Source organism: Apodemus sylvaticus, chromosome 23 (assembly GCF_947179515.1).
Source record: "Apodemus sylvaticus chromosome 23, mApoSyl1.1, whole genome shotgun sequence".
In the NCBI taxonomy this organism is placed as follows: Eukaryota; Metazoa; Chordata; class Mammalia; order Rodentia; family Muridae; genus Apodemus; species Apodemus sylvaticus.
The window spans coordinates 26751902-26766850 of record NC_067494.1 but is presented as its reverse complement, the minus strand read 5'-3'; the positions used below and the strand labels follow the sequence as shown (position 1 = coordinate 26766850).

Below are 14949 nucleotides of genomic sequence, written 5' to 3'. Positions count from 1 at the left end.
GTAAGTCTCAGAAGCTAAAAACATTCTAGGCCTAGATAAGATTGTACAGAAGCTAAAAAAAATACTTTCAGGATTAGGCCTAGGTTAGCAGAGAGAGACAGTAGGTCTCTGAGACAACCATTACAGAAGAATAAAAGTTACGTTTACAGGATAGTGTGTGGAAACTTGGGCACTAGCTGGTGGTACTATTTAGGGAGGTGCTGGAAGCCTTCAGATATGCAGCCCAGTAGCAATGACTAGAGTATCCCAGGACACCTCTACTTCAGACCCAAGCTTTCTATGCAACGGAAAATCTTGGTTTGTTTACTTGACAGACCTGGGAACTTACGTGAAGTGACTGCCTCCCTCAGACTCTCATGTATGCACACCTATGGGGTATTTTCTTAGTTGCTAGTGGCTGTAGGAGCACCGATCCACCGCCTACCCCTAGGCAGGTGGGCCTGGGCTGTGGAAGAAAGGCAGCTGAGCAAGCCAGTGAGCTGCATTCTTCCTTGTTCTCTGCTTCGGTTCCTGCCCCCAGGGTTCTGTCTTGAGCTCCTGCTCTGACTTCCCGCTGTGGATGATACACTAACCTGCAAGCCTTTTCTCACCCAAGTGCCTTATGAAAGCAATGGGGAAGCAATCCAGGGTACTCTGTTTCCTCATCTGCTGAGAAAGAAGCAAGACACATGGGCAGGAACCAGTCATTCCATTATGAATGTGGCCAGACGTTCCCCAACAGGAAATTGAGAGTCAAAACAAATCCCTCCTCCAATAAGTCACTTCTGCTGGACAAATATATACATACATATATATATATATATACACACATATATCCAACACAAGTAACACATTTTTTAAAATTATGCTGTAATCGTACTAATGCATAATGATTATGTTCTAATTCTAATCATGTGCACTTATATTAACATAACTAATAATAATTATACCCATCTGTACCATATGTATAATTATGTAATTTTAAAAAGGACTCTTGGTTGTTAGGAAAAGAAAGCAGCTTTTGACAGAATACCCATGATTGCTGAAAGTGATACATTGCCCTATGGCACTTCACATTTTTGAAAATCATTGTCAGTCGCATTATTTCATCTGGAATAATTCTACATAGGAGCTGGGAGTATTCATCGTGGTTTGAATGTTTATTCTTCCCTAAAAGCTGCAAAGCTATCGTCGCAGTAGGAGGCATAGGGCATGGGAGGGGAACAGATCGTGAGGGAGGGAGCTTCAAGCATGCGATTCACTCCCTTAGGAAGGAGCCCTTTCCACCACAGATGGACAGAGAAAGATACTCTCTGACCCAGAGCAGATCACCAGTCATCAAATCTCCCAGTTCCTTGATCTTGGATTTCGAGCCTTCACAACTCTAGTGAATAAGTGATTGATGTTTTACGAGCCAGCCAATTTTTCTGTACTTCACTCTGATGTCCAAACAGTCACCAAGGATGACAAAGCCAGTTGTGAAGTAAAGGTTTTTGCCTTTCAGCTCCAGATCCTCCCTTGTCATCTCCTCAAAAGCAATGTCTGCTCTCATCTCTCACCCACACGGATGTGCATCCGAGCGGCTAGCTGCTTCTCCTCATCCTTCTCCTGTGCACCTTGCATCCATGTCAGCACAGACTCCCAGTGGACTGTCTACCCAGCACACTTGTATCCCACACCAATGAAAAGTCAACACATCCCTAATTTTCACAGCTCTATTCACAACAACATAGCAAATGGCGCAACCTGATATGGGAGAAAATATGGGAGAATCCAGTTTAAGCCTTAATTTCTCCTCTTGAGGTTTTCCTTCCTGTGTAATTCATAGGGGTAAGTCCTGATGTGATATCAATCACTATACTTATGAACAAACATCACCTTGAGTGAACCAGTGAATCTGATAATCTTCCTGTATCAGCAATGATCAACATAGGATCTTTCCAGTACATACTGCTCTGTATCAGGGCATATATTCTAAAGCAAAATAGATAAGTAGTGATTTGTTTCTATTAAACTTATGAATTATTTTCATCAATAAATGAATACTGTATTAATATAGTGAAAATATATTACATATATCGTTAATCTTTAAAATAGTTTACTGCTTACTTTTTTTACCCTATCAGAAGGTAAGTAAAGAAAACTAAATAGTAAAAAGGTGGTAGTGAATCCACTATAACATCACCCATTAATTTAAGCCAGGAAAGTTGACACTGGAGAGAATGAAGCACCCAGGCAGAAGCAAATGTAAAATCATGAGAATGAATGTATTCACGCTGCTGGGAATGGCGATGAAACACAGAAGTAGTTCAACACACATGACCAGAAAAAATATGTAGTGTCCTTTCTAGGTTAAAATCTTCTACTCTTCTACGGTGCCATTCATGGCTAATCTTTCTCAGTCATCCTTTTGACAACAGGTGTGCCCTCCTCTTCAATTTGATTCTGATATCCACACAGATGGTCCCACCCCTACCCTGGCTTCTCAGAGCACCATCAGATTCTTAGCCAAGGACCTCCCTCCAGACGCCATTTGTATAAAACACTTTCACAGGAAAACACTAAGCATTGGCAGTAACAGCAGCCTGCCCTAAAACATCCTTTCTTCATCTAACACTTGCTTTCTTTACAAGCCAAGCCCACACACCAGTCTCTGAACTGGAATAATCAGTCAGCCCAATGGATAATTCATGACCACCAACATCAAGTCTTCCTATAATGTTGGCCTGTCATGCTGTGAAAGCATCCTAGTTTAACCTCCTTTTAACACACTTTTAGACTATATTCTACTTCTGCTCTCTTCAAATCTCTACATCTTTTTTCCTCTGACTCCTACCTACTCCCCAGCCTAGTGCTGCGATTGAACCAAGGCCTTTGTGAATACTGGACAAGTACTCTACCACTGAGCTACATCTTCAGCACTCCTTTTTATATTCAGTTGATGATCTTGTTTTTCATTTCACTGATAATGCCTTCATGTTTCCAAACTCAAATCCACCAAACTCCGCCCCATCCAGGCCTACACATTCCATGTATTTTGCTATTAAGATGGTTCAACTCCCTGTCCTCCTGAGCAAACCCCTGGTCCTTTCTTCCTCTGATCTTCTCTACTACACATCATTGACTTCACTCTGCTTTCCAGAGTCGTTTCCATCAGCGCAGAGAATCATTCTCCATCTTTATAAAAATGATTACTGGAGTACATATTTATGCTGTACATACTCCTTCACACTCTGTAAAACAAATTCCCAAATACATTTCGGTATTTCAGGTTATATGTTCTGCAGAATCTACTCCAATCATACTTCAAATTCTATCATGCGACTAAACTCAGTCTTGTTCGAGGCAATGCCTTCAGGATGTGCGATGGTCTGACCTCTTTTCCCTCAACTGCTCAGCAGTATTAGATCCTTGGATTCACAATGTGTCTAAACAGTCCTAGTCGGTATCCTGGACTCTGCTCTCTTCCTACTGCACTGCGATCTCGGTCTCATCTTTCATACCTGTGATATTTGGATTCCTCACTCCTCATTTCTCACACATCATTTTTTTTCCTAATTACAATCACTTCCAATGAGGCTTCAGCCAATCCTGTAGCTGATCTATGCATTCCCGCTTAGTTTTTTCTCTAGAGCTGCTAACCTTTCCTCTAATGTCAAGTTTGCATACTCAGCTTCCTAATGAGCATGGGCAGCTTATCATGTCAAAACTCAAGTTCTTGATTTCTCTCCCCATCTGCTTTCTCAGAATTTTCCCTATTGTTTAAATGATATTTCTACTTTCCATTTGCTTTGTCAAAAACACTTGCCCTATGACACATTTGAGTTTTTCCCTTTCATCCCCTGTATTCAAGGCAACCACCAATCCTGTTTTTCTCTTTTTAAATGTATTTTAAAACAACAACAACAACAACAACAAAAACAGCTACTATTTATTCTTTTCGCTTCATGCCACATCAGTCAAGAACTGGGTTTTGAGTTATTTATTCATTTTTCTCAGCTTTATTAATTTTTATCTTAAATGTGTAAGTGCATGTATGTGCATGCATGTCTGCTGCCTGTGGAGACCGGAAGATGGTATTGAATCCCTTGGAACTAGAGTTGAGTCATGGATGGCTATGAGCATCCATGTGGGTGCTGGTAACTGAACCTGGGTGAGTCCTCCTAACCCCTGAGCAATCTCTCCAGCATCTTCCTATATTTATCTTGTAGTTCTGGGGATGACTCAGGAGACTTGCACACGATGAAAGCACTCCAATACTGAGCAACACTCCTGGCTACAAAAACTTGTTTTTTGTTCAGGGATGACTCATCAGTGACAAGCATCATACCCAGGATCTATCTGTTGCTCATAAAGTCTTATGGAGTAAAGAAACTGACATTATTACCAGCATCGTTATCAGCGTCATCTCGATCGTTCCAATGCTGGGGGCTAAAGAATTAAAACAGAGTAATTCAGGCAGTGTTGTAAGATAGAGTGGAATAGATAGAGTGTAAGATAGAGTGGAATAGGCCCTGAAGTTAGGTAATAGTACTGGGAGGCACAGTTAAGAAAAAAGAACTGACTAGGAGGGCCAGCAGGGACTGTTGTGGTAAGACCAAGGTTCTTTAAGGAAAATATCATCAGACTTAAGACTTGAATTTTAAGGTGCTTCTCAGCCATTTGAAGTTCTTCAGGTGCAAATTCTTTGTTTAGCTCTGTACCCCATTTTTAAATAGAGTTATTTGACTCTCTGGAGTCTTAACTCATTGAGTTCTTAGTATACATTGGATATTAGCCCTCTGTCGGATGTAGGGTTGGTGAATCCTTTCGCAATTTGTTGGTTGCCGTTTTGTCCTTTTGACTGTCCTTTGCCTTACAGAAACTTTGTAATTTTATGAGGTCCCATTTGTCAATTCTTGACCTTAGAGTATAAACTATTAGTGTTCTGTTCAGGAACGTTTCCCCTGTGCCAGCGTCACTAGTCATTAGGAGAATGCAAATCAAAACAACCTGAGATTTCACCTTATATCAGTCAGAATGGCTAAGATTAAAAACTCAGGAGACAGCAGGTGTTGGCCAGGATGTGGAGAAAGAGGAACACTCCTCCACTGCTGGTGGGAATGTAAGTTGGTACAACCACTCTGGAAATAAGTCTGGTGGTTCCTCAGAAAACTGGGCATAAAACTTCCGGAGGACCCTGCAATACCACTCCTGGGCATATAGCCAGAGGATTCCCGGGCATGCAATAAGGACACATGCTCCACTATGTTCATAGCAGCCTTATTTATAATAGCCGGAAGCTGGAAAGAACCCAGATGTCCCTCAATGGAGGAATGGATACAGAAAATGTGGTATATTTACACAATGGAATATTACTCAGCAATTAAAAACAATGAATTCATGAAATTCTTAGGCAAATGGTTGGATCTAGAAAATATCATCTTAAGTGAGGTAACCCAGTCACAAAAGAACACACATGGAATGCAGTCACTGATAAGTGGATATTAATTAGCCCAGAAGCCCTGAATACCCAAGACACAACTCACATATCAAATCATTCCCAAGAAGAAGGAAGGAGAGGGTCCTGGTCCTGGAAAGGCTTGATGCAGCATTGTAGGGGATTACCAAGACAGAGAAGTAGGAAAGGGTTGATCGGAGAACGGGCAGAGGGAAGGCAGAGGGTAGAGGGCTTATGGGACTTATGGGGAGGGGGGAACTGGGAAAGGGAAAATCATTTGGAATGTAAACAAAGAATATAGAAAATAAAAAATTTTTTTAAAAAGACTTGAGTTTTAAAAAAGAAAAAAAATTAAAAAAAATTAAAAAAAAAGACGAGTTTTTATTCAAAGTCAGTGAGGCATGGCCATATGCAGGATTTATCACACATGTAGAATACTAAATATTATTAGAAAAGCTTGGTATTACTTGATTTCCTCACCAATACCCTGACACACAGAAAGAAAATAATCATAATACAGAAGAAAGCTGGAGGAAGAGGCAGGAGGATATATGTGAGTTTGGGCTCAGCCTGGTCTACATAGCAAGTTCTAGGACTACATAGAGACTCTGCCTCAACGGATAAGAGAGAGAAAGACAGAGAGACAGAGACAGACAGAGAGAGGCAGAGACAGAGAAAGACAGAGTCACAGAGAGGAAGACAGAGAAAATGGTGATTTTTGTAAAGTCACTAACTTAAAACCCACTATTATTCTATAATTCTACAGACCAACAATGTCTCTATGTCTTTCTCTCTCAGGGTTATCTGACTATCATGTTGTCTTTCTACTGAAATAGTAATTTTATTCACAAAGCACAAGGGTCAAAATAAAATAAAATTCAAGTTTCTATCAATATCTGTAAGGACATCTTATGTAATAGATGGTATCTTCCCTCAGAAACATATATTTGCATTCAACTGGGAACAAGCACACAATATTGTATCAAACTGTATCAGACTTAGAATGAGAATTCACACTGCATATGGGTAGGAAAAATACAATAGAACTAAATGATATTTAATATATGAGAAAAGAGTATAAAAGGATATAAATAAATTAATGGAACTTGGACTAGGAGAAGATATTTAAAAATCTAAGGGCTGAGGGATATGTCAGATGACATTTCAGGATTAATTGTTCATTGTCAGAATGAAAACACAGTGTATGTAGTGGTGGATATCTGTGCAGAAGACAAATGTAACTTAGAGAAGGAGCTAAGTTTAAGAAAATAAAACAGTAAAAAGATCCTAAAATGATCTTTCGTTTCACACTGTGATCTGCATTTGATACAGGACTGAAATCTGCCCTGCAGATTTTCTCTACTTTTAATTTTTAATGAACAAGATGATTTCAGGTTTTTGTTTGTCTTATTTTAATCTCCTGCAAGCTGGGCAAGTGCCCTATCTCCGGGCTATATCTTGGGTATGGATGCATTGCTTGTCAATAAAAAATCCTATGGCCTATAGGAGAGGGTAGAATAGAAGGTGGGGACATCCAGAGGCAGAAAGGATTCTGGGATAGAGTATGGCAGGGACAGTGTTCACCTAGGAGAGGACAGAGGACAGACGCATGAGACCTGAGCAGAGGCAGCCAGCCACATGGCAAAACTTAGATTAGAATAAATGGGATATAAGTTATGAGCTGACTGGGGACAAACCAAAGCATATGGCCAAGGTGACTGCAGATATATTTTGAGTCTCAAAAGTTGTCATTCGAGGAGCTTGATTACAGCTATATCCTCAGAAGTACTTTGGAATTGTATTTATGTATTTATTCATTTTCTTGAGACAGGGTCTAAGTATGTCACCTTTGCTGGCCTCAAACTCACACAGATCCACCTTCTTCTGCCTCCTGAATGTTGGAAGCAAAGGCATACCACCATCTCCAGCTCTACACTGAAATTCTTTCTGACACCATGACTTCTATACTCCTGATTAAGGTAGTGTTAGACGTGACAGCAAACACACCCCTGTAATCCTAGCACTGGGAGGCTGAAGCCATGGGATCCATGTAAGGCTGCGATTAGCTTAGGTTACATGGTAAGTCTGAGGCCAGACTGGGCTACAAAGCAAGATCCTGCCTTTAAGATGCATGCTCGCATGCATTTATACATTCATGCATAGATAAAAATAAAAGATAACTTGTAAAGTTTTTTCCAATATGCTGATATCCAAAAGGAACCTACTAGAAGGTTAGAAGTCCATAATGAACTAGAAGCAGTATTCTCCTTTATACAGTTGAACTATGAACAACTTCAGTTAACTGTGAACAAACCATCAACCATGAATCAAATGAAAGTAAAGAATGTAATTAAATAAGATGCCCAAATTCCAACAACTGGATGCCAAAGAGGGGAGAATGCTGTGATTAAAACAACAACAACAACAACAACAAACCAGTACACAGATGTCGTGCCTACCTTGCAGTGGTCATACTGGAGCTGTAGGGCAGGAACGTCCCCTCCGATGGGCATCTGTTTCTTAAGCTCCTCGTCTTTCATATTGAGCCATTTGATCAGCTCTTCCAGCGACGCCAGCAGCCTGGTCCATTTCTCAGCACTGGCCTCCAAATGGGCCCTGTGGACAGGTAAGAAGGAGGTGTGCCACTAAGAAGTGTCAGCAGCTAGCAGCAAGTTAAAAAGTGATACACACTCCTCTGATCTCATCACCATACACATACAAACAATCATCAAACAAGATTCCCAAAGAGAAAAAGAAAAAGAAAAAGAAAAGGAAAAACAAAAAGAAAAAGAAAAAGAAAAAGAAAAAGAAAAAGAAAAAGAAAAAGAAAAAGGAAGACTTACTGGTGGTACAGAAAACAAACTCTGTGAGAAACAGTTATTTCAAAACAGCTATATTATCTAGGCTCTGTCTGTAATACTTAAAATTATGAACCAGGTTCTGATCGTTCACACACACTACACAAATATTAAATACAAAGATTCAATAATTTTCTCATTTTTATCAAAATACATAGTTAGAAGAAGAAGAAATGGAATGCATATGAAACATCTGGAGTCTGGTTGGTGTCTTACGCCATTAATCCCAGAACTCAGGAGACAGAGGCAGAGATATCTGTGAGCTCAAGATCAGCCTTGTTTACAGAGACAGAGCAAACTACTTGATCAAGGGATAAACAGTGAAGGTTTGTTTCAAACACACACACACACACACACACACAGAAGAAAAAAGACACACAGACACTATTTACTAACTTTCATGTTTAAAAATATTTATTTGAAATTTATTCATTCTCTGTATAGCCCTGGCTGTCCTGGAACTCACTCTGTAGACCAGGCTGGCCTAGAACTCAGAAATCCGCCTGCCTCTGCTTCCCAAGTGCTGGGATTAAAGGTGTGCGTCACCATCGCCCAGCTAATCTTATTTTTTTAAAGATTTATTTTTCTATTTTATTTATACGAATATACTATAGCTGTCTTCAGACACACCAGCAAGAGGGCATCAGATCCCATTACAGTTACATTGTGAATCACCATGTGGTTCCTGGGAACTAAACTGGAACAGCAGTCAGTGCTCTTAACCGCTGAGCTATCTCTTCAGTCCCCAGACTAATCTTTTTTTTTTTAAAGATTTATTTATTTATTTATTATATGTAAATACACTGTAGCTGTCTTCAGACACACCAGAAGAGGGCATCAGATCTCATTACGGATGGTTGTGAGCTACCACGTGGTTGCTGGGACTTGAACTCAGGACCTCTGGAAGAGCAGACAGTGCTCTTAACCGCTGAGCCATCTCTCCAGCCCCCCAGACTAATGTTTTAAGGAGAGGAAATTATTAACCCCCAATATTTCTTATAATGAAGTACATTGTTAGAATTAAGACATTAGAAATATTTACTCCAAACTGTTGAAAAAAACAGTCACTATTTAGCCGAGGCACTTCTTGGCTTTAGGTTGACTAGAATCCTTTGAGAATCTTAGCATTAATCAGAGGACAAATTCTTCCTGGTTTTTGCTAAGAACCTGGAAGAGACCCATTCATCTAGACTGGAACCCACAGAAGGGCTGGATTTAAAAACATGTCCTATTTAGAGAAGCTCCATTCATTCAAGGAATCGCACTTCGCTATACCCAGGTGGATAGGCATGAATGTGAACTTAGTGCTAAGCCAGTGAGATGGACTGCCTCGTATGTCTGCAATCAGCCAGGTTCAGAGGGTCGAGCCCATTCACAGAGAGACAGAGAGAGAGAGAGAGAGAGAGAGAGAGACTTATAGTGGAAGTTTCTGCTACATAGAGCACACATCCAAACTCCATGTCTTCTAAGGTAACCATTATCACCATGTTGGCATTAGGATCCTCACTTCCATAAATCTGATTCTTTACCAAGGACACAGAAGCCATCCACTAGGCTCAGCCACTACTGTCTCTAGGACCACTAGGTAATCTCCTGTGCGCCTCTGATCCACGTGCGCTTCTGTCTCAAAGTGAACAGCAAGCGGTACCTCATTGATCACATTTAGGTGCCATTTCCAGCAATCCTCATTCAACAGTTATAAACTTTGGTTAAAAGTTCATCTAGCTCATCTCTTGCTATCACATAGCAATAACCAGGGTCTATCATCCAATATTCTAGACCTAAAGGAAAATCCAGGGCTCTGGGTGCACTTTAAAATACCACACGCTTGCATTCACATAGTTACTGCAAAGGCCAATTATCTTTCCATCTCTTCACAGATGCGCTGCCATCTGGCTAATAAAACCAACTACTCAAACTTGAACATTCTATGCCCCATTCCAAAAGGTTAGCTATAAAATACTAAGACATAATTTTGAAGTCTTAAACATGTCTGAAGAATTTTACAACTACCGCAAAACTGTTTAGCTTAAATTTCAGTTTGGTTTAGAATTGAGAAATGGATCAGTAGGTAGGGTGCTTGCTGAACAAGCATGAAAACTGGATTCAGATCCCCAGAACCCACGTAAAAAACAAAATAAATCAACCAATCAAACAAACAAACAAACAAAAAACAACAACAAAAGGCACAGAGGCATAGTGGCTACATATAATCCCAGCAATGGAGAGGCAAAGAAATCTTAGCTGTATTAGCTTGTTAGCTGGAATCCATGAGCTCTGAGATCAGCTGGTAAGCCTGACTGATTAATGAAGTAAAGAAAACCAGAGGGACACATGACTTCAACCTCCGGTCTCCAATGCACTTACACACCTGTGCAGATAAATATACACAACACACACACAATTCATTTTCTTTTCTTTTTTTTACTATTGTTTCTATTTGTTCCACAGATGCCAGGGTTGTCCTCACTTGATAAAACTGTGTTCTGACAAGATCCTGATTCTGCTTGAGCTCCAGCTTTTCTATATTCTTATTAATGTGGGGCAAGACTTCCTGATAAACAATAAATTTTCTTGCCATAGATAGGGCACAGCTAAATCATTCCAATCATATTAATGAAAATCCCTGTACAGAGCCACAATGCAAAACACTTGCTGCATTATGCATACCTGACAGGGCTGTTGTAATTGCTTACAAATCCTTGTTAAATGCACAAGACAGCTAGAAATCACAGGTCTCCATTCAACCAAGAAGTGCTAAATATGTCCTGAATAAACCACTTCTGTGCGTATCTGACCTCTTACCCAGATCTAATGCTGCATCTGCAGTGCCTGAGATTTCATAATCAATCAATAACTAAGCGACAGATCATGCCTCTTGATAATCCGGTCCTACATGCTTCCTGAAGAGCACGCAAAGGTCTTCCTCCATGCAATGGACTCTATTGAGTAGACAGGAATACTGGGATTGATCACGGAGTATTATGGTATTTAGGAATTCAGCCCCCGGAGGACCATGTGCACAAATGAAGGCCATACTTTTATAAGCAAGGCTACAGCAGCTTTGAGATGAGAATGGAAGCATCGAGTCCATGTGCGTCTCATGCCTCTGCTCTCCCATAATAAACACTGAGTTCATCAGACAGAATCTCTGCCTGGAAAACCTGTTCTGTTTATTCTCCGGGACATCGCACCTCTGTGCTTAGCAGATTTCTACCACATGCCCACATAGGCACGGGCTTCTGCAGTAGCCTTTGCTGTTCCTGGGTCAGTTTAGTTCTTTCATCTTTCAAGATGAAAGCCTTTTCCTGGCTAGTCGGTTGAAGGCTCTGTAAGGAGAAACTGTATGTTTGTACTTGGCTTAGTTGTGGTCTCTCTCCATTGACTATAAACCTTTTATAACTCGAAATGTCCCAACACTACAGATAGCAGGTCATCCACCGGGTCAGGGCATTTCAGGCAAAACACTGCTTTATCTAATTCATTATCTGTAGAAACGGTTTTTCAATAATTATCACAGGGTCTTCTTGACATCAGTTCATATTTATCATATGTAAGATGTGCAATAGGCCCTCTCACTGATTATAGTATTAACCTCAGATAGTATCTACAATGGATTCTGTCTTATACAGATATCCTGTTCTGATGAAATCTGATTTTATAAAGCTCTGAGTTTTATAAGTTTTTACATGACTAGTTATTCAAAAATTATAATATAAAGACTTATTAGAAGAAATGCATTTATTAAAAGCTTTTTTTTTTAACCAATTGGCTTTGGTAGGAAAAGAATTACACAGTGAAATGTATAGACCTGTCTGTTTAAAATCACCAAAGTTATTTTTCAAAGTAACTATCATCAAAGAAATTTATCTGACTCCTCACCAGAATATAATGATCAACAAAGAAAATCGTGTAAGCTAAAAGGGGACTCTGGTTTAGGGACCAGAGTCAGAAATCAGTTCTCAGAGTGATTGTTTAGCATGCACATGTCCTGGTTTAATCCCCAGCAGCTCATAAACCAGGTGAGGTGGGGCCTCCTGTAATCTCGGTGTTCAGGAGGTAGAGGCAGGAGAGTCAACAGTCCAAGATCATTCTTGGCTCCACAGTGGGTTCCAAGCCAGCCTGGGACACATGAGAGCCTGTCCAAAGGAAGGAAACATGAAGAAAAGGTGTGGGAGGGTAAGGGGGGGGAGGAGGTTGGGGAGGAGAGAGGTGGGGAGGGGGCAGAGAGGCGGGGAAGAAAACAGTTCTCAGTAATCAGTATGAACCAATGTTCACAGGAGCGCCCCTTAGGTACAACAGGACTTCCAAAACCAAAGGCAAAATGTCAATATTTGAAGATCAAATTTGGAAAAATTCAAGTTCACCAAATACACTCCCAAGATAGGAAAACTGGCAGCAACTCTGCTAAATATCAGGACACAGAAGCAGCCAAGGGTCTCTGGCAGCTAGGAGGATGTGGACCTCAACCAACCACGGCTTTCCGTTAGCAACAGTAGAAGGAGGAAAACTATAAATTGCTCAACTAAATGGGACACAAGTCAAAACACTTTTGCAAACTTGGTCTCCTAAGCTGCATAAGGATCTCAGTGAAGAGAAGACAAAGACATACTATCTCCTGGAGCATAAAAACCTACACAGATGAAAATCTGTAATCCTGGGTACAAGTGTGATTTCTTTTCAGATACTGTGAAGCCCACTTAATTTAAATTGTGTTACAATGAAAAAGCAACAACAACAACAAATGTAACTTAGAATATGTATATAAGGTAACAAGATTCAAAACATTATTCCTGCTCCCAAAATGAGCGTGGAAGGGACAACCAAATAAAAGTCTTAACATTTAGCCACTAAAGAGCAGCCCAAAGCTATGACTGGATGTGTCTGGCACCTGTGATGTGTAGCTATTGAAATACACATGTGAAGGTAACTAGGACTTAAACTCAGTTCCTCAGTCACACTAACTGCAGTTTAAGAGTTCAAAATGCCACTGTTGGCTTACCAGGCATGGTGAGACCAGACTGACAGGACCCCTTCCTGTCACCAGAAAGCCCTGCTGGAGAATGTTCTAACAGACACAGTAGAATCTTGTTTTGTTATGTTTAGGAAAAGGAGACTTTAGGTTTATAATGTCGTTAGCAAAACCAAGTCCTTAAGGTTAAGATGGCACTATAAAACATGAGACACGAGACACCAAGGATGATGGCGAATGACCCTAAGGGCTTAGAGAACAGTGCCCCAAATTTTTTAAAAGACTTATAAAAGAAACACAAAATAGAATTTTATCTTTGAACTCTGTTTCCGTCACATTTGACAACTTCCCTGGCCTTTGAAACCTCCTGTTAGGATGGATCTATATTAAACATCATTAAGCCGATAAGTGGATATTTAATTAATATCATCTTACATTAAATAAATTTAATTTAAAAAGGTAAGCCATGGCATTCAGTCTTGAATTTATTAGTATAATTCCAATTCAGTTTTAAAAGTGATCATAAAGTACTGCCAGCATTCTTAAGAGCCTATTTTATAAGTGAAATCTTAACTCTTTAGATAACTCATTGTGCACTGACCTGAATATATATATATATATATATATAGATAGATAGATAGATAGATAGATAGATAGATAGATATAGATATAGATATATAGATAGATAGATAGATAGATAGATAGATAGATAGATAGATAGATATAGATATATAGATATATAGATATATAGATATAGATATATAATGTTATGCATTGTATTTAAGATGCCATAGCATATTTAGCACATTGAATTTTAGTATTTAAAAGGCTCAAACATGGTCATCCAAAAACTTTAAAGTAATAGTTAAGGTAGTTGTTCCAGTGACCACACCATGATTAAAGTAGTTATGTCCATAAGTACTTAAGAGTAGATTTGATGCAAAAACAAAACAAAATAAAACAAAACAATAAAGAGCATATATCCACTTCCTAGAAACAAATTAAAGGAAACATTCCCCATCATGGCATATGAACTAAACACTATTGGAAATGCAGAAATCACAAATAGTATTGACTTGGAGTGGGGAGGACATTATCCATCAAATGGCCTTATCTTCAAAAAACAATTAAGTCATGACAGAAAGAAAGGCTTGGAGACTAAAGAGAAAACAAGACCTTTGAAGATAGGCATGGTGGTGAATAAAACAGAAAAAAATCAGAATGATAACACCAATTGTCAGTAGGCAGCATCAAATTATATAAAGAAAGCCTTAGCTTCTGCCTCCCACCCCCCCCTTCCTAAAGCACCACAAATCTGGTGGTTGGTGGGGCGTTCAGTTGGTAAAATGCTTGGACTGCAAGCATGAGCATCTATGTTCAGATTCTCAGCATCCACAGCAAAGCTGGTACTTGTAACCCAGCACTGGAGGTGTGGAGACAGAAAATCCCTGGAGGCTTCTGGCTCCAGGTTCAAAGAGAGAACCTGCCTCAAAATTAACAACAACAACAACAATTTAAAAACACAGTGCAAAGCTATAGAGGAACATACACATCTTTAATCTCTCCATGTTTGTGCATCTACATGTAGATGCATTTTAAAAGGCACATGGTTGTGAAGACGCACATACATAGAAAGGGAAGGAAGGAGGGAAGAAGAAGGGAGGGAAGGAGGAAGGGAAAGGAGGGAAGGAGGGAGGGAA

At 39.8% G+C, this 14949-nt stretch overlaps 1 protein-coding gene across 5 annotated transcripts in view; it reads right to left on the bottom strand.

The window, feature by feature from the left end:
* Positions 1-14949, bottom strand: part of Utrn (utrophin) — a 508244-nt gene that overhangs the window by 139571 nt on the left and 353724 nt on the right. For all 5 annotated transcript variants that reach the window (XM_052169847.1, XM_052169848.1, XM_052169850.1 and 2 more), the window contains one exon: positions 7879-8035. In XM_052169847.1, the coding sequence (XP_052025807.1) occupies positions 7879-8035 (157 nt within the window). The remainder of the gene's footprint in view (positions 1-7878; positions 8036-14949) is intronic.